Genomic DNA, 26,055 nt, shown 5'->3' on the forward strand with positions numbered 1-26,055 from the left:
GCTTTTGGCTCTTGGTTCCTTTTTGCCTTAACCATGTGAGTTTCTTTGTTTCTTTGAAGAAGTCGCTACAGCTTGTTGCCCTTTTTTCAAAAACAAAGCTGTAGCTCTGGTTACAGGACCTTGCTACTGTGGCCTGAATTCATGCTTTCATATAATCACCCATTTCCAGAAGCTCATGGCTTAGCAATGGTAGTTGCCCAATAGCTAAATCTTGAATTATAAGATTTTTATCTCTAGTAACTTGAACGATTTTAATAATCTAGATATGTTTCCAAAACAGTTTCTGGCATTGCAGGGATATTTTTTAATCAAAAAGACATTTATGAAAAAAATTTTAAATCTCTTTGATTTTTAAGTGAAATACATTATAACTTTGGAATGACAAATCTGGGTGTATTTTTGTGATCAGGAGCCATAGAAATTCTCATTTATGTAAGTATTCCTGACACTTTGCAGACATTTTTATAGCTCCTATGTCAGTGCTCTTTATAGACAGCAGTTAGTACATATAGTGAATGAATGAAACACCAGATACTTGTCATGATTGGGGAACTCTTGCATAGTTTGAATTCCTAACTGGTGATCCCAAAGCATGTCGATGAATGAATAGCATCAACCAGGCAGGGACTCTCTAATGGCTGCATCCCCATGCTTTCGTCAAGCACTTGGGCGAAGGTGATAAAAAACATGCTTATCAAATTTGCAGATGACAGGAGACTAAAAGGAATTGCTATCACTGGTGACAGAATTGAAATTTAGAAACATAGCAATATTAAAATATGATGAACCAGTCCCAGAATAGCACATGGTTAAATAATAATGGTATGTCCTTATGATGAAACTCCCTGCAGCTATTACAAAGGATGTTTGAGAAGAGTATCTCATGTCCTGGAGAAACGCTTATATTTTTAAGCAAAAAAAGTAGGTCATAAAGCAATATGAAGAGGATGATCCTTTTATTTTTTTATACTCAAGGAACAAAGACAGTATAGATGGATGTGCACCAAAACATTACTAGTGGCTACCTCTGAGCGATAGCATTAGATGTGAGGTTTACTTTCTTAGACTTACTTATCCATATCCTCCAAATTTTTTTAAAGTAAAAATAAAAATGTTTTACAAAAATAATGAGCCAGTAATTAATAACTGTTCCTTTGTGGTAAAAAACAATCATTTGCATGTGTCTAGTATAGTTTAATATTATTGCTTTGTAATATTATTATTATTAAAAGAGTACGTCTGAGAACAGATACTAAAACCCTGGCTGTTTGCTTTGGGACCAGAGGACAGTGAGGGGTATATTGGCAGTTCTTTTCTTATGTAGTTTTGTGAGCTTGGGTGAGTTCCCTAACTTCTCTGGACCTCAGTTTCTCTGTGAAATCAGGCATTAATATGATGGTGAACTGTGTGATTTGTACGATTCTGTACCACTGTGTCCCGACCTTCTGCAGTTGTCTTTCATTGGGGGATATCTTCCTGCTGTGCAGAAACCTCACGGCTGTGTCTTTATAGGACCCGGAGTATAAGCAGCAGAGCTTAGATTCTTCCTCATAGGTTTTATTTCTACAAGAAAGGCATGGGGAGTATGTGGCCCTAAAGTGGGTTTTGCCTGTTGTGTGTAAGCCCAGGATGACGGGAGAGTGGCAGGGCCCGGGAGGAGGACGAGGACATCCGGGTACAATAGACTGGCCAGCCTTGGTGCTGAATGCAGGCTGGTGGCCAGGGCTCGGGTTTTTGTTGGTAAAGGAAAGAACTCTTCTGTTTTCCGTGTGTACACACAACACTCACACTTCTGGCCGCCACATGTGTGGGTGTTTCCCACACCAGGCAACTCTGCGACACAGCTGGCTGTCCTGCGACTTGTCAGTTCAGACCCTGTCTGCCCGGAGTGGCCTGGACCCCGCAGGTCTGGGGCTCGGCCCCACAGCACTGCCCCTTTCAGACTCCAGTCGCAAGTCCGGGTTGTCACCTGTGCTTCTGACCAACTGGCTATAAATTGGAGGCTCCTATGGCCCCTCCTCAGATTCGATAAATCTGCTGGAACAGCTCAGAGAACTCTGGAAAACAGTTTACTTACTAGATTACTGATTTATTTTAAAGGATAAAACTCAGGGAAAAACGAGGGCAAGGTAGTGTAAGGAAAGGGCGCGGAACTTTATGCCCTCTCCAGGCACCACCCTCCTTAAATCTCCCCCCTTCCCCCCACCCCCGTGTTCACCAACCCGGAAGCCCACCGACCCTGTCCTCGGGGGTTTTGTGGAGGCCTCATTACACTGGCAGGAATGGTGAGCTCACTGGCCATTCGCGACTGGCTCAGTCTGCAGCCCCTCTCCCTCCCCAGAGGCCTGGGGGTGGGGCTGAAAGTGCCAACCCTCTCTGATCACAGGTGGTTCCCCTGGCAACCAGCCCCATCCTTAGGGGCTTCCGAAAAGTCACCTCATTAACCAGGGCCTTTTTATGAATAACGAAGGATACCTTTACGGCTCTTATCACTTAGGAAATTCCAAGAGTTTTAGGAGCTCTGTGCCAGAAACTGTGACTAAGACCAAATATATATTTCTTATTATAAATCTCAAGGTCACAGTCCCAGCCCTCACCCCCATGGTTAGTGTGGTCTGGGAAATGACTTTTACTTCCCCTTCTAAGTATATTTTACTAAGAAGCCAGAGATTTCAAATTCTGTTATTTCTTGATCAATGTCCTATAGGGTTGAGAGGTGCCTTGGAGACTGGAATCCGTTCTTGAACATTTTGGATGTGTGATTTTACATTGTGAATTGAATCCTCTAGTCAGAGGTGTGTTCTGTGTCTTAGGCAGCTTTGCTGTCACTTTGCTCTGTATCTGCGCTGTTTGCTGTGCCCCCTAAAGCCGTGTCCAGATGTCTGAGGGCATGGGGTGCGGTGACCTGTGCCCTCGACCGGGGCTCAGCATTGGCACCCTCCCTGGCCTGGCTTGTTCACGAGAGCGTCCACTGTGCCAGGCGTGGAGCTGGTCATGGTGTGAGTCAACGGACATGCTCACCTGTCAGAGCATGGTCCACGGGAACTGTTGTTTCGCAAGATTTTCTCCCAAAAATCTACGTTTAGTTGTTATTTTAAATTTACGGGGCTTCCCTGGTGGCGCAGTGGTTAAGAATCCGCCTGCCAATGTAGGGGACACAGATTCGAGCCCTGGTCCAGGAAGATCGCACATGCCGCAGAGCAGCTAAGTCCGTGCGCCACAACTACTGAGCCTGCACTCTAGAGTCCGTGAGCCACAATTACTGAGCCCGCGTGCCACAACTACTGAAGCCCATGTGCCTAGAGCCCGTGCCCTGCAACAAAGACAAGTCACAGCAATGAGAAGCCTGTGCACTGCAGCGAAGAGTAGCCCCTGCTCGCTGCAACTAGAGAAAGCCCGCGCGCAGCAACGAAGACTGAACATAGCCAAAAATCAATCAATCAATTAATTAAAACAAAAAAAATTTACGTTTAGATTTTTTTAAAGTAATTATACAAATTCAGGAACTATTGAAATGTTCATTTCAGTTGTCTGTAGTATTTTAGAAATGCATGCAAAGAATAGAAATCACTAATACATGGGTTATAAAAGTAATGAAAGAAAAATGTAGTGTGAGAGAAACCTAGTGAAGACATACTTTTATTTGATATAAAAGTAGATGTGGGCTTCCCTGGTGGCACAGTGGTTGAGGGTCCGCCTGCCGATGCAGGGGACACGGGTATGTTGGCAGTTCTTTCCTTACGTAGTGCCCCGGTCCGGGAGGATCCTACATGCCGCAGAGTGGCTGGGCCCGTGGGCCATGGCCACTGAGCCTGCACGTCCGGAGCCTGTGCTCCACAGCGGGAGGGGCCACAACAGTGAGAGGCCCGCGTACCACAAAAAAAAAAAAAAAAGAAGTAGATGTGATGTAGCAGCCTTGTTCTTGAAGGATGGTACTGCCACTCCTGATGCAGAGGGAACCACTGGGGAAATTGCATGGATGTCTTAACTGTAGCTCCCAATTTGTTTTTTGAGGTGATGATGATGATAATAATATCAAATATGTTGTTATCTTCCATTTTATTGTACATGTGCCATGGGTCAGACACTGTACTGGGCACTGCATGTATAGTATTTTGTTTAATCTTCGCAGCAACCTTAATAAGTAGGTATTTCATTCACGAAAAAAACTGAGTCTTAAGGAGACAGTGCAGTGCAGCTTGTTGATGGCAGAGTTGGAATTTGTTTGCAAACCCATAACCTTAACTAGTATATACGGTGTTCTGAAAGAATGGAGGCTCTAAACTCACAAGAGGGTGTCACCACCTCTTTAAAGACAACTGTCACAATAATTTGATCTCAGCCACAAGTCTTTTTCTCTATCTCATATGTCAGTACCATGGGCACAAAAGTTACTTTGAGTGAGAGAATGTTGATGTGTGGGTTTGTGAGTGTTTCACCATTGACCTGTTTGGCCTTTGCCCACCTGGAAGGTGTGTTATGGTGCCAGGGTGGGCATGAGCACCCAGGTGCTCCTGGACCCTCTCCCGTTGACACTTCTTTTCTTTCCTCTAAAGCAGACGGTTTACTTCATTGTGAGAGATGATTCCTCCCTAAATCCTTTTCTTTGGACTGAGTGAAGGTTTTGTGATGATCCTTATGCAACTTTCAAAACACCAATTTCACGTGTCTTTATGGCAGCTGATAAAGTCGCCTCTGGTTGTACAGCACATTTCATGCTGTGGTCTGACTGGTACCCAGATAGACCCGCCTTCCTGACCACTGACACCTGGCGAGTCCCCAGCCCCCAGGTGACCTCGAGACCCCAGCTAGTGAGGATCGAGTGTCTTGACTGGGAAATGGTCCTGAGGTTTTGTGGTTTTCTGAAATGACAGTGGCCTGTAAACCCATATTTATTAAGAGGTGACGCGAGCAATGCCAGCGGGACATTTTCTTTGTTACAGGGATGACGGAAGGTCTAGCATTGTGCAGAACCCAGACAGCATGGTATGTTGAGGGGACACTGTTGTCCGTCCCACCCACATTGGGGAGCACATGGAGACTTTGCTTTCTGGGAAGCGTGCTTTCCTGTAGTGCTGGACCTGCCCACCCTGGAGCCCCAGACGCGCTCAGTTGTCCTGCTGCCCTGAAGGGGAAGCTTGCGTGGGGCTGGGGCAGAGCCAGCCACAGAGCCGCCACTCTCCCCAGTGACTCTCGCCTGCCCCTGCTTGCCCTGGGACCTCAGGTGCGGTCCCCACGTGCACTGGCAAGGGGACATGTGGGAGGTGGCTCACAGGGCCAAGTGCGTGTCCTCCAGGCCGTCGGTCTGTGAGGTGAGTTATGATTGTCAGGGTGCTAAGGATCAGGTGGTGCAGCGATTGAAGGTGGATTTGAGTCCTTGACCTTTGGAGCCCAGACACTGATTCAGCAATAACAGCAAGTGACTGTTTATTAATGGCAATTTCAGGCCAGGACTGTTGGCCTCTGCTCTTCCATGTGGCTCATAAATTTAACGTGGTCTGACGCACTGCGGAGGATAATAAACGAAGCTCGTGGTGCTGTGGATTTTAAAGACTCTGACTGTTTTTCCTCTGAAGAGGTTGTTGGAGAATCTGAGAACAAGTGTGGGAGAGAGCTCTGTGGACGGCACCCAGGCTTGTTTTAAACGCATGTGTTACTGTGCATCACTGCTGTACATCACCTGCTTACCATGAAGGCCGACCTGAGTGTGGTTCCACAGCTGCTCTAGTTTCATTTTTATTAGAGACATACACGTAATCTAGCTTACAGGGAAATGCCACGGTCCCCCTCTTGGTAACAGTGGGTTTATTGAGGGTGGTGGGGTTGTCTTGGGTAGTTTTGACCCAGTTTCTGCAGCACTCCGGCAGTGCTGAGGCTTTGCGTTAACCCTGCGATGGGCTACACAGGTGTCTCCAGTCACCCTTCTCCATCCCCGGGAAGGGGCTGTGCCAGCGTCTCTGTCCACGGTCACCCTCCTTTGGTGTAACTGGCCAGTCAGAGGTCAGAGGGCCGCTCCCGGGCCAAATGACAGGAATGCAGCTGGCCACCAAACCATTTTTTCTACTTTGGCATGATGGCCTAAACATATCTCTTTATTTGCAAATAATTTAATGATTTGAAATATTTCAAACCACACAAAATCATGCCCTCACTGCAGTTGCCTGGAGGTGTCAGGACTCCTTTTAGCTCAGTTCATTTATTGTAGGTAATTTTCTGTGTGTTTCCTTTTATCTACCTTCTTTACTGTACGTTTTACAACATGCCAAATCCTGATGCCACTGGCCTGGTCTGTGTTGCTCGACCACACTCACCCACTGAGGAGGAGAGGCCTCGGAGATGAGAGGCCTTTGCAGACCTCAGCTCACCTCTGTTTAAGCATCGGTAGTCCTGGAGTTCTGGCTTCCCAGACGGTTAGGAGTCCTGTGTCCCCGCTGAGCCCTGGCACTCCTGCTGGTCACCCGAGACCCTCACAGGTTTGTCCCACCCCGTCTGTAGCCTCTTCCCTGTGAGTCTCTCCTCCGCCACCCAGCCCAGCCCTGGGGGTGCTCGTGGTGTGGGGGGCAGGCTCCATGGTACTCTCCATCCCTGGCCACTGAGTCTGTGCTAGGACTGCAACCCTGCCTGGACACTCGCCTCCAGGGGCCAGCTCGGTTCCATCTTTATTGGTTCCAGGCACCTGGTTCCAGTGACTCACAGGCCCTGTGCTCCATCTGACTTGCCACATGGGACATGGAGGCTCACGCCATGGGACCTGGCCTGAGATAGGCCTCTTCCAGATCATTCTTTCCGCCTGAAGGGCCCTTAAAACTGCGTCTTCCATTGCTGCTCTGGATGTCCTCTCATATTTTCTCTGTCCCCAGCCTCATGTCTTATGGTTCTGGGTCTTTCGTTGCAGGCCCTGTCCCTGTGGAGAGCCCTCAGGGCTAATGTGGTCAGCTTTAGAATAAGCTAAACTCCTGCACATTGCACGTTGAGGCCCCTAAGCCACCTTTGGTGTGCCAGGTTCAGAGTTTAACAGCGGCCGATGAGCACGTATTTTGAGCATGGTTTGCCAGCATCGCCTGCCAGACAGCAGTTTGGTTTCAGAAGCATCTATTCGTGGGCCAGAGATGGTGTGCAAGCCAGTCACACGTGACTCCCACCTCGGGGCTCTCAGTCCAGCCCTGCCACCTTCAGACTCTGTATGGGTCTCAAGACCAGAAAATAGAAATTTTGTATAAATGAAAGCAAAGATTATTGAATTCAGTAGTGGCTTGATTGTATGACAGAAAAACTTCCTCATGTACTTTTGTTGCCAACAGTATAAACTTGCAATAAATGTTTCAGGTGGAATGTGTTTTATTAGCTTCATAAATTATCTTAGGGCTTTATTTATAGAATCATTGTCTAAAGGGGTCCCTTAAAATTTTCAGTTATACTTTGCTGCACTTTATTGGGGGAAATAATATGCTATAGTGGTATTTGGGAATACACGTAAGTTGTGGGGCAAGGACCTCTGTATACAGACATGAGTAACATGGATATACGCTTTGATGTTCAGTCTTTGTGTCATTTTACCACGTTTGTGCATTATAAGTGATGATCCAAGTAGAAAAGCAGTTAGCCTGGAGGTCGTTGAAAAATCAAAGTTTTGGATCATGGTTTGGCCCAAACTTCATTTCAAGTATAATATTGTGTATCTGGGGGGTCTTCTAAGTTCTTTACATGAATTATATAGTTTTATCCTTAAAACATCCCTGTGAGGTAGAGACTGTGGTCTGTATTGTCCAGGCATGCAGACTGTGACCTAGAGAGGTGACCCAGCTTGCCCAAGCTTGCACAGGTGAGAAAGGTCGCTCCGGGGTCTGAGCCTGGCAGTTTGGTTCAGTTTCACCGTGTTCAGCTCCTCCCTTCTTTGGGCCTGAAAGTCCTCATGTCTGAAGTGAGGGAGTTGGGTTGCACAACTTCAGGGGCTCCTTCCAGCCCTGCTGTTGTGGTTCTCAGGGGAGGACGGGCCATTCCTTTATTCATCAAATATTCATCATTATCGAAAAACACCTCAGCGCCCTGGTCCCATGGGGCTCTCACTGGTAGGGGAAGGGGAGAGCCACAGTTAGAAAGGGGCTTCTGGTTCTGATCTTCGGTGACCTCGGCATATGGCAGCTTGAAGCAGAGTTTCAATTCCTAGCCAGAGATTGAAGTCAGGCCGTGGTAGTGAGAGTGCTGAATCCTAGCCACTAGGCCACCAGGGACAAGGCCCTGGCCCATCAGCTGAATAGAAATGAATTTCCACATAGAGGCAGAAACTACTGAAATAAGTAAAGTGTTTGTTAGGAGGAAAAAGAGTACATGTGGATAGACACATTGGGTGGGCTCAGAGAGAGAGTGCCCTCGTGGTGGTCTGAATCACTTATGTGTGGCATTTCTTCCGGGTTTCCTTTGGCCAGTGATCTTGCTTTGCCTGGTTCTGAGTCCGTATTTGGTTTATCTCAGGTTCTTCCCCTGTGTGCGCACATATGCACTTAAGTTACCTTCTAGTGTCTCTTGGCTCCTGGTTTGGACATGAAGTGCAGAGGAGGCGTGGATGCTAGTTTGTGTGATTACACAGCTCTGACCTCTCGGATTATCAAAGACAAATGGCCCTGCTGGTTCAGCCTGAAAGTTGTGGCGTGGGGCACATCCTCCCCTCTTGACACCCTTCTCTTTACCTGGTGTGTCTGTGTGGAAGGACAGATTTCAGGTGAAAGAAAGAAAACTGACCCCAAAGTGCACTTCTCTCTGCCCCGCCCCCCATGCTCTTGATTCAGTTAAGTCAAAGCAATTGTTAATTACCTGCTGTGCTAGAGGTGAGGGTACAATGATGTCATGTATTCTGGGCTCTGGAGGTCTTGCCGTGGGTGAGACAGACAAATAGAGAAATAACGACAGCCATGTGACAAACGCTGTACTGGACGGATGCACAGGTTGCCATGGGAGCACAGAGGCAGCCGTGTTTAATTGTGGATGGGGTGGGGAGGTTGGGGAAGGTGTCACAGACACGCCCCCCCCCTTTTTTTTTGGCTGAAAGGTCGTCAGCATTTGTCAAGTGGGGGGAGTGAGTCACTCTAGGCAGGAGCAGTAGCGTGCACTAAGGCACTGTGACAGGAGCTGTGTGTGCTGAAGATCGTCCTTGTGTTCTGGTGTGTCTGGCTTCCAGGGCATGTGTAGAGGAGCTGGAAAGTAAGGTTGGAAAGATGGTCAGGTCCATGTCAGGAGGAAGGCTCTTACGTGCCCAGCTAACACAAACTACGTGCTGAAGGTTTAAAGTAAAGGGATGACATGATATTTATGTTTTAGAAATAACAATTGACTTGATAGAATAAACTTTCCTTCATCCACCAAAAATTTTTTTTAATGTATAATTAAAGTCTGTTTTTTTAAAAAAATACTTATTTATTTTATTTTTGGCTGCGTTGGGTCTTCGTTGCTGTGCACAGGCTTTCTCTAGTTGTGGTGAGTGGGGGCTACCCTTCGTTGCGGTGTGCAGGCTTCTCCTTGCGGTGGCTTCTCTTGTTGCGGAGCACGGGCTCTGGGTGCATAAGCTTCAGTAGTTGCAGCACACGGGCTCAGTAGTTGTGGCTCGTGGACTCTAGAGCGCAGGCTCAGTAGTTGTGGCACACGGGCTTAGTTGCTCCTCAGCATGTTGGATCTTCCCGGACCAGGGCTCAAACCTGTGTCCCCTGCATTGGCAGGCAGATTCTTAACAACTGTGCCACCAGGGAGGTCCCACCAAATGTTTTTTGAGAAGCTGTTACATGCAGACGTTCTAGGCCTCAGGAAAGTAACAGTAAACAGTAAATGCCCTATGTACATTGAGGTGAACTTATAGTCTAGTGAGGAGAGACAGTGAGCAAAACAAGGTTAATTATGGGATTTATTAAAAGGTGTTAAGTGCTACAGAAAAATAAAGCAAAGAATGTAGATAGGGAGTCTTGGACACAGGTGATAAGGGGTACGTTTTTAATCAGGGTGCTTTGTTATACTTGAATATAAAGAAAAATTACTTTGTTTTGTATTTTTTTCAATGAATTTTTCAGTGTGTGTTTTAGAACTCAGATTCTATCCACATTTGTCTCTTTTTCACGTCCATTCTTCTTGCTGTTTTATAACCATGTTTACAGAAAAAGTATTGGGAAGACCTCCTCTACTGGCTGTAAAATAGAATTAGACCCTGACTCTGTGTCTACTTTGTGTGTTTGCTCCTTCCAGTGATGTGGACAGTATGACAGGTTGGAGTCTGGAGATAAGAAAGCGGAACTGTGTTCGAGGGAGGAGTTTTCAGTCTGGACAAGCTATTCTGTCTGCATTAAGGACAGAACAGGATGGAAAGGGCTTGCTTCAGTGGGAGCATCGAGGCTGGAGTGAGGACAGACGTGTGTTGTCTACACAGGAGTGGGTGGTCATGCTTCCACACTTAGGGGGTCACTGGGAACTGCTCTGGTGACCAGTTCAGCTGATCGGGGCTCAGCCATAGCAGCAGTGAGTGGGTCCCTGGAGTTGGGCATAGAGGTGTTTGAGGCCCGTCCTGTCACAAGGAGGCCAGCAGGGAAGCCGGGTGAAGGTGGAGCGTGGTGACAGCCTGGGATGGGATACAGATCCAAGAGGGCAGTTGGCGGGAGGAGATTTGAGACCAGATGACCAAGAGCAGCAGAACGCCCAGAGCTCTGGGTCTTGGGTGTCAAGTCACACCACCCATGGAACAGGACCCTGCTGGTGTGCCGTCGGGAGAGGTGAGCAGAAAGTCAGGTGGGCTGTTAATTTCAGAAGGTAAGAATGTTACCAGCACGTGCTCTCCACTGGGGAGGGCAGGTTTAAGACCCTGGTCCTGATTATTGGTCAGATTGTTCTGAAGTCTCCTACATCTTCTACCAGAAGCAGTCTCTCTGGTTACTGGGGAGACGGGCAGAGGGGTTCCAGAAATCCTAGGTTGGCCCACGGTGCTGTAAAGAAAAGTTCTTTATGAAAGACCTCAGATGAGCATGTTCAGGGCACAAAAGTCTTGTCCTTGTGAATGTGGGAGTCTAACCTGGGCTAGATCATCAGACATAGACCGTTTTCTCCAGTAAAGCAGTGAGCATGGGGAGGGGGGGTGGAGTGCAGGGCCAGAGGGAGCCTCTTCCCTCTAACGTGTGGCATTCAGGGAGTATAGCAATGGCTTCCCACCCACACTGATCCCTGACTTGGAGTTTGTTTAGTTATGGAAACCAAAGGCCATTATTTTCAGTATTTGAAGGTCTCCCTTGGGGGACGAAGGGACAGCTCTGTCTACCAACATCCCTGAGGGCTGTGTGTGGTGGGAGAGCTTGGGGACTTGGCTGGGTGGGGCGCCATCAAGAACATGCAGCCGTCAGCTTCTCCTGGGGGACAGGAGGGCTGAATAAGGCCTGAAGTAGGAAGTTTATCTGAGGGGACAAAGAAGGGCTTCTAAGGAACCAGTAGGGGAAATAAGACAAAACGGGGCAGGGGAGTTCTCCTTGCAGTAGAGCGCCATGCTGTCCATCAGAAAGCACGAGGATACCACCACACACCTTCAGGTGGCAGGGAACACAGGGGTTCATGCAGCACTTGGGCAGCCAGGTCTGATTCTGTGGAGTTCTCCAAAGGTGGACGTTTTCAAGAAGGAAAATTCGTAAAGGGCAAATTTGATGGCAGCTGGAGAACCCAAGGCAGCCAGCCACGGGAGGCCCAAGGCAAGAAGGTGAGGCGGTTTTCACCCAAATAGTAAAAATAGCTAGGTGGGGTCACCTTGAGGACGACGCAGGGTCAGCAATGCTACGAATCCTAAACACCTGCCTTGCTCCCCGGCCCCCGAGCCTGTTTGTGGCAATTAAAAGCAAGACATGCGGGGGGGTCGGTGCCCACGCCCAACTCTCTCTCAGAATGCTGGCAGCTGTGTGTGAGGGGCTGCTGCTTCCTGGGTAGACAGGCCAGTGCTTCAGCCAGAACACATGGGTTGCCCTGAGAGGGAACTCTGTGATTTAGGAATTAAGCCAGAGGACAGGGAAGGGACAGATGGGAAAAAGCCTAAACGTTTATGACATTGACAACTAGAGAGAGATTGTTTCCATCAATGAAGACCACAGGTAATTAAAGATCTATTTTGGCTAATAATTTTAACTAACCCTTTGCTTTAAAAATTCTCGTGTAATTTGCTAATGATAGATTTGAATTTTATTTTCATCTTTTTGTCTTCTTTCTACGTCATTTTTCATATGTGTACACACACACAACACACACACACACACACCACACACACACACACACCCCTCCCTATTGAGGATGTATGTGCAGAGAAAACTTTTCTCACTCAAAGGGATAGCAGTAGTAAATTGTGGTTCCTGGAAGAACTTCCCGACAAGCTTTTACTTTTGCTCATTGATTTATTTAACGAATACTTATTGAATGCTTACTGTATACCAGGCCCTGTTCAGACTCTGGGAATTCATCAGTAAAACCAGGCAGACAAAAATCCCTACCTGCCCTCATGTTCTAGTGGGAAAAAAAGGTAAGAAATGTTATGCATGTCATTAGATGTAATGTTAGATGGAAATAGAGAGCTGTGGAGAAAAATCCAGCAGGAAAGCAGGATAGGAAGGGCCAGGAGTAGGGGTGGGGTCTTGGGGAGGGGATCCAACTTTAAACAGAGTGGTCAGAGAAAAGCCCACAGAGATGTGACGTCTGAGCGTGGGCCTGACGGAAGTGAGGGAGTTATTAGCATAGCAGATTCCTCAAGAGAGAGTGTTCCAGGCAGAGGAACAGCGAGCCTGAGTGAGCCGGGTGTGTTCAGGGGACAGCGAGGAGGCCCGTGTACCCAGGGCCAACTCGGGGACAGGAGAGGCCAGGGAGTGGATGGGGCCTGTCGATGGGAGGTTGTGTGGGGTTCATTGTAGGGACCCTGGTTTTCCCTCTGAGTGAAATAGAAGAAGCCATTTGAGAGTTTTGGGCAGAGTAGTCCTGGGTCCCCTCTTGGGACCAGACTCTGGTGGGAAGGATACGGGGAGCAGCTGGGGGGCTGGTCAGGAGACTGTCGGGGTCATCCAGGTGAGCAGTGATGGCCCTTAGACCAGGGTGACTGTAGTGAGATGGTGGGAAGGGGCCGGTTTCCAGACATAGTTTGAAGGTGAAGCTAACAGAATTTCTTACTGGATTAGAGAAAGGAAAGAGTCACAGGTGACTGCACTGTTGTTCCCTGAGCAGCTGGGAGGATGTGTTCTCGAGACATGGGGGGTTGTTAGCAGAGCCAGCTGGCACGGGAAGATGGTGCTTTGGGCTAGGCTGTGGTGAGTTCAGGTGTGTTACACCACCTGGAGATGCCAACAGGTGACATGTGGTCATTGGCATGGAGAGGCTGGATGGCTTGAGACCACAGGGCCTGGGTGTATGGCAAAGAAAAGAGGGCAGCAAATCAGGGAGGGAGGGGGATCGGTGAGGGGGGAACGTGTCCTTGGACCCACCAAGCACTTGGTTCCGGGCGGTAGGAGTGGCTGGCTGTCAAAGGCGGGTCTAGTGAGATGCGACCTGCATGGCTGCACTGGAGTTAATGATATGGAGGTCATTTCGCGGCCTGGAGAAACAGTTTTGGCGCAGTGATGGGGGGTGTGCAGTGATGGGGCCAAAGCCTGCACAGCTACAGGCTTGAGCCTTGGGAGTGGAGACATGGAGAGTGGGGCCCAAAGCATTTTTATTTTAAAGATGGGGGAGGTTATAGGATGTTTGTAAAGCTGATGCGAAAGATCCGCTAGAGGTGGTATTGATACTCAGTGTGTAACCAAATGTCCAGAACTCAGAAACTTTGAAAGCACCTGTTATTTGGGTAATCATTAGAATAATCAAGAGTGGGCAACAGAAGTACCAAAGGGCTCAAGTAGAATTTCATTCTTTAAAATTTCTTTCTTAAAATTCTTTTGAATCATGGATCCTAAGAACTGAAAGGACTTTTAGAATGTAAGGCAGTAGGTAGCTTTCAGATTTTTTAGCTGGGGGATGCTGTTTTCCAGTGGAATCTCACGGAAAGCTACCCTGCACACAGATTTAGCAATCCTGCAGGGACTCCTCACTGACCCTGCAACCCACCTCCTGCTGGAGACCCTGAGTCCTCAAGGGGTCCCTGGGGCTGTCCGGGAAAGATGCAGAACTACTGCTTTAATCCAGGTACCACATTTACCAGGAAGGAGTTTAGAGGTTAAGATTCTTATTCTTGCCTGGGGATAAACACAATATTTAGTTTAGAGCTGGAGGAGAAGCCAGTTTCCTGAGTCTTAGGACAATGGACTGTCTATTCTGTCCTTGGCACCTGTGGCCATGCTCCTCGCTAGAGCAGTGCAGGACTCTTGAGTGAAAGAATGAATGAAAGAGTGGCTTGAGGGGAAGAGTCCCGAGGCTCAGCGGTTTCAGTACCTGAGAATCTATGCCACCCTTTCACCCCTGTGGTTCCCCCTTGGGGTCCAACTTTGTGCCGTAAACACCTGTGCATCCGTGTAGGTGGTCCTGCAGTGTGGTCCTTACGGCCGTGCACCTCAAACGTGTATGTCACTGGACAGCTTAGAACTCTTGTTGCTGCTCCGTGGAGCTGTATTGAGCGGAGTGTGCAGGGTTAGTCTTTACAGGTGTGCATTAAATGCTCAGGGCTGTGCGGTTACATCCTGTTCAGAGGCCTTTACTTAAAGCCTGTAGATGGAGCACTGGGCCTGCTCCTCAGCAGGGTGTCCAGGGCGCTCCATGACCGCACATCTGGCCCTCAGCCTTACTTCCACATTGTGGGCTGTGGCTCTATGGGACTGGCCCCCCGCCCCCCAGAGCTCCCCCAGCAGGTCCTCAGGCAGGAACTGTCAGCTGGTGTGTGTGCTGTTACTGCCGCTCCGCCCGTGGGGGTGTCCCACATGTGCGTTGTGCTGAAATGTGACTGAGATAGTGGGGCTGGAGCTGTATGTCTGGATTTCTGTTTGGATGACGTCGTGGGGAGTTAGGTACTTCATTATGGTGGATTTAGAGTGCTACAAATATTTGGTTTTCACAGAGATTTCCCTCCTTAAAATAGGCTTTTTATTTTCCTGATTATAAAATCATACATAAAACTCACAAGGAACTACAAATTACTAATGATCCCAGCACCCAGAGGTATCATTGTTTGTATTTTGCTCAGCGTCTTTTCGAAGTATTTTCCCATGTGCGTTGCATATATTGATACACCTTTTTGTTCTGCAGAGTATTTTAAGGTGTTCCTTACCTGCTTCCAGTACTGTTCTAAAAAGCTAATTGAGAACCCCTTTTCGCATTTTATATACAGAAAAGCGCAGAATTCATTCATTCAATGCCTTTAAACATAGAAAAGAAATAGTACTATTTGCCAATTCAACTCCTAGAGGACTTTTACTGACTTTTAAAATACTTGATCGTGCTTTGATGAAAGTTGGGTAAGTTTTTCAAGCTGCTCTAAAGGATAATTTTAAGACTGGAAGTCTAAAGCCAAAGTACCTTGGACTTTTAAAGGCATATTTTTCACTCATGGTTGTTAGAGAATTTTAGACACATTAAAAATATTTTCAGCACCATCTTTCCAGCACCATAGTGAGAGCGATAAGCCACATCATAAAATGGATTGAGTTAAAAAAAATTTTATTACTACCTTTGATGGGAGATTCTTCTCTGTTAATCTTACTATATGGGCAAATGTCCTTTTATCATGTCACAGTCATCTTTCTGGAGGATAACTATGGTTTCAATAGCACCACTTAAGATATGACTTTTATTAAGTGCTTGTTAATTTAATTCATTACATAGAATGTAAACCTTCAAATTAAATTCTCCTTTGTTTCAAATTTATGACCGGCAAAGTCAGCACCGTCTTTGCGTGAGGGGAGCACGTTGTTAGTGATGCGCAGTGTTTATGTTTGGCCTTCGGTGTGCCGCTCAGGTCACCGTGTGATGCCAGGTGAGGCACCCACAGTGTCTCAGACGTCTTTCCTCAGACGTGCGTGGAGATCAGTGTTGATGTTATGTGAGATACTGAGTCTCTTACGGGTTACTCAAAATGTATTCCTTGTGTTGAAAAATGTTGCAGAAGAACATGCATTTATCATCCATCTGCCTTTCACATGCTGTCAAAAGCTGACATTTGAGATGAATAGCCCTAAGGATTAACTTTTCATTTCTGAAGAGTCTCGAATCTTTATCTTCATAATTTGCTAAATAGCTACTTTCTGGACCCTGTCATTCTGGCTCCTTCAATAGAAACCAGTCTAATATTCCAGCCTCACAGGAGGTCACACAGGAAAGAACAATCTGAGGAGCACTTTTCCCTTTTTGGACAAAGTTGGTGTCGAGGTTACCTCCGTGTTGTTGTACAGCACCCTGTAATGAGAAGAGTGACTGATCCTCTCAGGTCTGAGAAGCAGGAGAAAGTCTGTTTCCGACTGACTGCAGCGCCTCCTGCTGTGGGCCAGTGAGCGCTCGCCACCGGTCCTCTGGTCTCCACCGGTCCGCGGCAGCCCCTTTGCTTGGAGCTGGGTTTAGTGACTGGTCACTAGAGCTCTCTACGGTCACAGGTTTCCTCCGTCCCCTGCATTTCTAGGTTTGTGGTTTTTGTCTTTTACTCACTGTTTTCATTTCTGTGCAACTTTGCTTTTATGGTAGATAATCTTGTGCCTTGCAGGGGAGTAGGCAGTGTATGAATAAATCAATAAAAGTATTGTCATTGCGATAGTAGGAAACTTATATTGGTCGTGGTAAAATTATTTGTGCTAATTTTAGAACCTTATTAGTCCTTCACTTATAGGTCCCTAGCAGCTAAGTTTAGTCTCTGTTATCTACAATGTAAGTATATTAAGAAGGCCCCATTACTGAGAGCAAGCTCTAGATTTAACATCAGAAATGTTGGAGCCAGAATCATTCCCAGTTTTCTGGTGTGTGAGTGACGGACATGTGAGCTGAGTGAGCCCATGGTGCTGTATGAACTCTCACAGAAATAGCTGCCGTGGACCGCTTTGCCTGTTCACAAAAGAGGCTGATTCTACGGCTGTGATGCAGTGCTGCATTACTTTGTGACTGAGGTCATATCTGTGAAAACTAAGGCTTTAAAAAGGGCATAGGAAAAATTGAGAACAAGTTTTTGTTGCCCTTTCCCCCAGCTTTATAGAGGTGTGATTGACGCACAACATTGTGTAAGTTTAAGGTGGACAACGTGATTTGACACACGTGTATATGGCAAAATGAAGACCACAGTGGTTAGCTGACACCTGCATCATGTCACCTAATGACTATTTCTTTTTTGTGGTGAGAACATTTAAGATTTATTCTTAGCAACTTTCAAGTACCTGTTTTTTGCCTCTTAACTAATAGAATGTTGACTCTACCAAGTGGATTAACTTTGGCTTCTGAGATGCACATTTGTTCTCCTGCAAGTCAAGATTGAGTATTTACCCCTGTCCAAGTTTAGTTTTAGAATATTCAAATTGTTAAGCTACTGGTCCTTAAAAATTTTTTTTAATACAGTTTTTTTGTGTGTGTGTAAAAGTTTGGAATTCACAGACCACTCTAGGATATTCCATTTCTTTCCTGCTTTCAGGGCTCTTAAAATTGCTTGTATTTTTCAAAGGTAATAAAATTCAAAGTAACAAAGGAAATTCTCTTAATCATTCTTTTCCTTTCTCCTTTTTCACATGGTATACTCCAAATGGTTAGTACTAGTTTGTACCTAATAAGAATGACATTTAGGACAAAAAGTGTTTTTCCCCAAATTCGGTAGAAATTGTGGGTGTTAAGTTCCCTTACAGGAGGTTTGTTCCCTGACTTTGGGTGAGTCAGGAATTCTCTCATCTGTGACCTGAGAGGACAGTCCACTGTGTCTCTAGGGCCTTCTCAGCGCTAGAATTTTATGAATCTGTGACAATTCAAAGTCACTGAAATTCATCAGAAGCTTTATGTAGGAGTGTAGAGAAGCTAAAGAATTCTCCAAATTTGGAGAAAATTCTGTATTACTAAAAGCAAATAAAGTGATCCTAAAATCTATTGCTGATTCTAGATTTTTAAAAATAAAAAATCAAATAGAGAATTATGGCAGAAGGGAATGCCATTTTCTTTACCTAAAAAACCCTGACTTTAAAGAAGAGGAATTATTTAAATATTACAAATTCTAAAATTAAATATATAGCTCTTGCAGGAAAAGCTGGTTCCTGGTTGTTGATTCTATATTCTGTTCCAATATTATACATCTGAAATCACCATGAATTTGTAACCAAAATGTTTCTGATGTTAACAGTCTTTGATTTCCTTCAACTTCTTGCTTAGCAGGAATAGACAACAAGCTCCACAAAGAATGGACAAAATAAAAGAAAACATTTGGAAAAATTCTTCTGTCTTCTTTCTCTGACTTGTTTTATTTCATTGAGGATGACTCCTGGCTCTATACTGTGTCAAAATGTAGTTTGCGGGTCATACCTGTAGTCCCAAAGTTTCTGAAATATCCCATTGACAGTACAAAGTTATAGCAACCAGGCCCTATATCCAGGAGTCGTCAAAATACCTGCCCATTTTAAGATATTAGGTGTTTTTTTTTTAAGTAAATTAGCAAATACCAACTAAACATTCCAATACTAGCTATACAATACTATTAGCTAGAGTGAGGGCTTCATATGAATGAGTTCTCTGCTTCTCACGAGGCAGTGGCTTTTCTTGGCTGCCCATCAGAATCAGTCTAAGGATCCCTAGGAACCACCCACTATCCAGGCCACTTCACGCCAGGGAGCGCAGTGGTCCAGGCTGGTGTTGAAAGATCAGCCCAGGGATTCCATAGGCGGCCATGGTTAGAGCCTCTCATTTGGGGTTCTTAGTTTGTTTGAACTATCACAATAACCTAGTTACTAGGGACCACCCCTAATGTCTGAACACACTGGGCTTTGGGGTAGAAAGTGTGGTAGAGATGATCTTGCAGGGTGAGTCAGGACTGAGTTGGAAGCCTGCCTCGATCAATACGATTAGGTTACCTTGGACAGGCGTTTGACTCTGGTCTGCAGTTTCATTCCAGCTTTAGCATTAATCTTTAACACTTAATAACATTATAGCAGATTTCTAGATATATCAAGAAGCCGAAGTTGGTGCAAAATTTCAATTCAGTTGTTTTGATTCAAGTGGCCATGAGATGGAGAGATTTTTAGTTTGATATTCAGCTAATGACTCACCACTGAGAAGATTTAGATATTATGAAATTGAAATTCAGTGGGTTGATGTTGGTATTTCCATTATCTAAGAACTAAAAGCTTTCTAAGCACATCAGTAGCACAAGCCTTTTTAATGCATTCTGAGTAATGTTAAGCCTACTTAAGATAAACTGTTTTGAGAACTTTGTTACATACATGTCATCCTCATTACAAATGAATTTTGCACATTCATGAAAACAGATTTGGAAACTGAGAGGCAGCAATTAGAGAGCCTAAGACCAGAGGTGGTGGATCTGGACACACGTCTGCATTTTCCCATTTATTCGCAGTTTAATTATAGGCAGGTCACTTAATCTGAGTCTTAATTTCCTCATCTGTAAAATGGGAATAATAGTATCTACCCTAATAATTTCACAGGGTTCTTATGAGGCTCAGATGAGGTCATATGTTTATTCAACAAACAGGTGACTCACCAAGGGCCCGTTCCTCGCTGGGCAGCGGTCTCACTGTGAGGGACACAAAGAAGGAGAATCGGTCCTCGGAAGGAGTGAGCACATGTGTTAGTTGCTGCTCACATTTACAAAAGTTTGTGTTGTAGTCCTTTGAAGAGGGCTTGCTCTTTCATCTCTGTGTTTCTGTGTCTCTGGGCCTGGCAGTGAACACAGAAGTAGCTAAAATACTGGTTGTATGAATAACTGAATCACATAATTCATTTCCTTGAAAATATTTTGTAACTCTAGACAGGGTCTCCTTTAAACAAGCTGAGATCAGAGTGAAGTGTGGATGTGGTTTCGTTTCTGCGCTCGTTTAAAGTTCCACACGAACTTGAACGTGGGAGTTTAACCTGGGATCCTTTCAAACCGTAGCGGTGCTTAACTTTTTACTTGGAGTTCGATTCAGTTTAGGTTAGTGTTCCCTTCTTTCCAATCACTGTTTCAACAACATCAGGAGTACTGTTTTTGGCTAATGTCCTTTTCATGTTGGGTAGTAATCCAAGCTCCAATATTTCTTTTGGAAAGGAAGATAAATTCTTTCCTTGACATCCATTTTCTCCATTAAGTTAAAAAAAAAAAAAGTCACTTCATCAATGTAATTTCAAGCAGCTGGATTTGTGTCTGTGCCGCTTATGGCAGCAGAGTTGGGCTTCAGCAGAGCTCCTGACATGTGGCCTGGTTCACAGTCAGCACATGGAGTTTTCACCTGGACGTTGCAGCCAGTCACCAGCTGTGGATGTGCATTTGGGGGGTGTTCACGTGTGGGTCTGAACTAGGTCAGGGCTTTGGTTGTTGTCTCTTTCTAGACTCTGTTAGGAAGATGTGAACACAGAGAATTGTGATGGCACTTTCATACTGGGTTGCAGAAATACTGAGGATTTAAGTTGTCTCTTTACTGCAGATAAGGGGTTCCCTTTGCAGCCCCTCTGTGTCGTTAGCATAGTGGGTGGAGGTCTTGTGTGCTGATGTCTAGCCTTTTATTATTTATTTGAATAATGGAGTTTTAGAGTGGAAAGGACCTGCCACCCATGTTCTAGACAGACAAAACCAAGGAGAAATGAAGAGGCTGTGATGGTCAGTGTCAGTGGGGGTCCTGGTCTCTTTCTGTGGGGTTTTTTCTACTGGCTGCTCACTGAGTGGGATGTCCTGTGTGAATCCCACCAGCTTCTGTGGGTGCTCCTAGGGAAAAGCTCTTGGTCGGAATTAGGGTGACAGTCGATGTAAGATATACATAGATGTTTATGCGCCCATGTGTATGTAATTTCCTTTATCCTTAATTGCTTAAATTTATAGTAATGTGTTAAGTTTGCAAATTTATTTTGTCTTATAAAAGTAAATTCTATTTTCAAATACTGATTTGCACAGGTTGCAGACATCCCATGCTCAGTGAAGCCTACAGGCATTGGGTTGGGCTCCATCCTGTTCTTTAAGTCACTTATGGGGCCCTTGGTACGGATGCTTCTCAGCAGAGGGCACATGTTGTGTTCCCATGTTTTATGTTATAAAGTCAGTGCTGCCCCTGCCTGGTAATAAACCTGGTTCTTCTTAGTCATGAGATGAATGAACACCAGTGAGGTTAAATGTTTTGCCCAGAGCCTCACAACATCCAGTGACAAGTTGGAAATAAAATGTATGAGCCTCCTTTTGTCCAGCCTGAGCTCCTGAGTCCTGCTGCCGCCCGGGCTGCTGCTGCACTAGCTCCCTCATCCTTGGTGGCGGGGAAAAAACTGCCAAGGATTTTTTCAAGCAAAGGAAGAGTCCCATAGTCATGACTTGCTGGGCACATCATGTTACTATTTTGTGGGTCAGAGGCGTGGGGTGAGTGAGCTATGGCAGGCCCCGAGTGCCCCTGAGCTCTTACCGAAAGAGTCTGTGTCTGCGTTCTGTTCCCTGGGCTCTCCAGGTAGACTGAGTGCCCAGACCATCATGGCACACAGATAGGGAAGGAGAAGTAGCAGCTGAAGAGCATCAGGCTGGCATTGACAACTGCATGCTTTATATTGTGCTTTTTCAGAGTGCAAATTCACCTGCACCAGCGGGCAATGCTTGTATCTTGGTTCACTGGTCTGTAACCAACAGAACGACTGTGGGGACAACAGTGATGAAGAAAACTGTCTCCTGGTGACTGAACATCCACCTCCGGGCATCTTCAGCTGTAAGTCCCTCCCGCTCACCTTGGTATCATTCAGTTGGTTGTGTTTGGGGATGGTTAGGAGGCAGCGACCTGGGGAAGTGGGAAGGATGTTGTTTTTTGGTTAAGAGAAGAGGTTTGTGTTTTCACAAAGGGCATGTTTTCTTTTAGGATAGAAATATGGTGTGTCTGAGAGTCAGAAGTTTCTTCCACTTTGAGCGGCCTGTGTTTTGGTAGAGGCTTTCTACTGCTTATCTAGAAGCAGTGACTGATCCCAAGAAATAATATATTGACTTAGTATTCTTCATACTGGTTTTGTAGAATTTTTTAGAGTAATTTTAAACAATAATTTAAAAATAATTTTAAATAAGCAAAGAAAGGTACATAGAGGGTCCACAATTAAACTAGTAATTAAAATAAGAAAATAGAAAAAGTTTATATGGGACTTTTAAAAAAGGTTGCGAAGATGTGTTTTTCTATTTGATATTGGATGGAAAGCAACCTGAGTGAGATGTTTCCCTGTGTGAATTCCCAGACTGAGGCTGTGAGCATTTCTTGAACTGGAAGAAGGTGAAATCCGAGTACAAAGTTCATTCATTTTTGATCTCATGGCTTTTATGAAGCGGAAGGAGCAAGAAGGTGGTTTGGAAACACTGCCGAACTTCTCTTAGGGAAAACTTCTCGTAGGGAAGTGGCTTGTTGCCTCCTGTGTTTCCTGGGCTGAGGGAAGCGGGTTGCGGTCACGGATGTTTTACAGCACTGACCCTCGTCAGGGGTCTTCCCACTGAGATCATCTCAGGAAACATGTGACTTCTCTCCCCACTTTTACTGACATTATTGTGAGAAGTTATATTTGTTTTTATTTACAGATTCTAAAATTTTTGTTCTAGAGATCAGACTATGTAATACTGATCCTATAATGTGAAATGGGAGGGGATTTTAAAAGAGAAGCAGTTTTCTCTATTCCCACTGTGTTTTTATGTTGGGGGAAAGCTGTGAGTTTTAAGCCTGCTACTTATTCCTACTAAATCGGGAGTCTAATTGTGCTGTCGTTTCTGTTGTGTCAGTTTGCATTTTCTTATATTGAGCCTTCTTATAGAGTCCCATCTCGATACTTTGAGAAGACAGTTTAAGGTGAGCTGTGTGCTTTCTTGGTGTTTAGTCCATATGCTTCCTCTGGCGATGTTTTCTGCAGTAGCCTTTGTGGTCGTCAACACTGTAATTTGCTCAGTATGCCTGCCTAGACCCAGAGGAGGAAGGGACCCCTCAGTGAGCCATGCCTGCCTGGCCCCGTCCGGCAGCTCTGAGCCTCATCTGCATGGAGGGCGTGAGGATTAAGTGGGATGGTCCACAGGAAGCACTTAGAGTCTGGTTGGTACCGAGCACTTGATACAGGCCAGTCAGCCTCAAGCCGGGGTCTTAGAAGGAGAAGAGCAGAGTGGAGGCAACATCTCACTTGTGTTCTCTAGACTTGAGTAACGTACACACTTACACAACAGACGGTGGGTAGGACATCAGGACGCTGCGTGGGGTCTCGCCTGGTCGGAGCTCCTGTGAAAAGCAGGCAGGACGCACCTCTGGCCTCTGCCCAGGGGCACTTCCCGGAGGTGTTTCCCCTTCACGTAGGTCCTGCCACTGCTGCAGTCCTGCGGTGTCCCTTCCTCCCAGCCTCTTCCCCTTTCTCATCAGTATTTCCTGGTTTATAAAGCGGATTTCCAGATATCTTTTCCATTCATTTTTTAAAATGTGAACACTTTAATTTTGCTTAGAAGCCAGGTGAAGCAGTTACATCTGTAAGTGGCTCAGCATTGCCCAGGGAGCTCTGAGAGTTTGTATAGTTGATTTACAATGTTGTGTTAATTTCTGCTGTACAGTAAAGTGATTCAGTTGTACATATATATATTCTTTTCCATTATGGTTTCTCGTTTCTCACAGGATATTGAATATAGTTCCCTGTGCTGTACAGTAGGACCTTGTTGTTTATTTTTTTTATATATAGTAGTTTGTATCCTAATAGAGGAATCTTAAGATCCTGTTGGCAAGCTATTGGTCCCTAGTGTTCAGATGTAACTAGGCTTGTGCCCTTGTAGCCAAAATGGGAGGCTGTTTACAATATGCTGTCTTTTAAGAAGATTGGAAAGTCAGGAGACACAATGACAAAGGGCAGGATGAGGGCTGTGGCTTCAGGTTAACCTGGGTTCTAGTTCTAGCTTAAGGAAGCACCTGAACCCCTTTAAGGCTTAGTTTCTCACTCTGCAAAATGAGAATAATTTCTGCCATATAAGGTTGCTATGAGGATTTACATGAAATAACACACATGAAGAGTGCGGTCTGCATCATCGTCTCATCTGTCTTCATCCCTGCTTGCCATGTGGGACATCTTGGGGAGGGGACCTCCGTGACAGCTGCCGTCTGTCTGCACGGCAGAGCCTCCTTCAGGTGGAGCATGGGTTCCAGGCATCCACAGGCGAGTTCATCCTCAGAGGTTCTGGGCATTTCCCACTTCCTCTGCCCCTGCAGAAGGCCTGCTGGGGAGCCGCCAGCTGAAGGGGGTTTGCTGGGCCTGGCCCACAGTCCTCGCTCCCCTGCTGGCTCAGGGGCCTCTCATCACATATGGGCTTGCTGTGGCTGCTCTCTCCTCTGTGCTGCTGCAGGGTGATTGGGTACCGAATGACTGTACTCTCCTTCCCTTGGTCTGCCAGGCAAGAGCACAGAGCAAAGGCTGTTCTACTCCCCCTCAGCTGCCCGGCAGGGCTTGGATGCTCTCCACTTGGGAGGGGGTCTGCAGGGCCCACCAGCCTGCGTCTGCAGCAGGCGTACCTCTGTTGGGGGCGCCACTTCCTCCCTGCCTTGGGAACTTGGAATATTACAGGACTTCTTGTCTACAGACTAATGCATCCTAAGAAAACAAAGAGTGCTTTCTCCTTATTCCTGTCTAAGAACAAGAGTCATTTACTTGATCTGCTTTGTACCCAAATAAGGGAAACACTCAGTGTTCTACTCTTTGATCGCACTTAGGTTCAAGCAGGGTGGAATCAGTTTTCTGCCTGTGTTGTTGGCTGTGGGCATGCGCCCTGGCTCAGGTGTCTTGGTCCTCTCTCTCATTTCATATTTGCTAAAATTTAGAATGAATTAAGGTTAGAAAGAAAATGTCACTGTCATTTGTGAAGGCAGCAGTGCTAATGATAATAGAAGCCCTTATAGTAGCTGTAAGAAACTTTTCCTTCCTGAGTGGTCTCACTGCTTCTCTGCCTTGCTGATCCGTGGCCTGAGGTGAGCCCCTGGTTCAGTGGGCCCCAAGGCCCTGCACAGGTGTGGGGACGGGGCTATGCCAAGTGTTTCACGGGGAAGGCGTCTTGCTGGTTCATCTTTTTACAGAAGAGGGAAATGCTGTGGCCAGCTTTTCCCATGTCTTTTCTGTTCCTCCATCAAAACATTGTACTTCTGAGGGACTTCCCTGGTGTCACGTACAGTGTACAGAGACATCCGCACAGCGAGTCACTGAACATCAATGTAGGGGGCACGGGTTCGAGCCCTGGTCTGGGAAGATCCCCCATGCCGCGGAGCAACTAAGCCCGTGCGCCACAACTGCTGAGCCTGTGCTCTAGAGCTCGCGAGCCACAACTACTGAAGCCCACGCACCCAGAGCCCATGCTGTGCAACAAGAGAAGCCACCTCAATGAGAAGGAGTGTCTTTTGGGGAACTGAAAGACACTCGTACAAAGACGACTCAACGTGAACACAGGCTACCAAGCCGAGTGGCCCCAGCAATTCGTGGTCCAGGAGTCCACAGAGGACCGTTCTGCTGGGACGTGGTCACGTTGGCTTCGCAGAGGAGGCGTGCTGGGTGTCAGGGCCAAGGACAGTGGAGTGTGGGTGAGCGAGGCCTTGGCGGGAGGCTGGAGGCAGAGAGCGAGCCAGTCACGCCACACCTCCTGCCCTTGTCACTGAAGGGACGGACCTTGGGTCCCCAGCTGCACAGCCTGCCTGTCGCCTGTGATGCTGGCCCTCCTCACTGGGCTTTGGCTCCGCAAACCCACTACTCTTTGAAGCCCCTGTGCCACATCTTGGTGGCGGGAGCAGTTTCTCTGGCTTCTGAGAAGCAGGCACTGAGCAGCCTTGAAGGAACCATGTGCTTTGAAGGCATTGGCAAGAGCAGGCCTTCCTCAGTCACTGCTCAGGAGTCATGCCCTGGAGCTGGTGAGCACAGAGGGGTCCCTGCGACAGCTTCACCTCCAGTGAATGAGGGGGTCCGACA

The 26,055-nt window shown here is 46.4% G+C and overlaps 1 protein-coding gene across 1 annotated transcript in view; it reads left to right on the forward strand.

The window, feature by feature from the left end:
- The window catches only part of LDLRAD4 (low density lipoprotein receptor class A domain containing 4), a 308,963-nt gene that overhangs the window by 166,920 nt on the left and 115,988 nt on the right, over positions 1-26,055 (forward strand). The window contains 1 exon segment of the mRNA XM_029216505.1: positions 21,681-21,821. Coding sequence (XP_029072338.1) covers positions 21,681-21,821 — 141 coding nt within the window.

This window comes from Monodon monoceros, unplaced genomic scaffold (genome assembly GCF_005190385.1).
Source record: "Monodon monoceros isolate NGI ecotype Baffin Bay Population unplaced genomic scaffold, NGI_Narwhal_1 Super_Scaffold_1, whole genome shotgun sequence".
NCBI classification, from domain to species: domain Eukaryota; kingdom Metazoa; phylum Chordata; class Mammalia; order Artiodactyla; family Monodontidae; genus Monodon; species Monodon monoceros.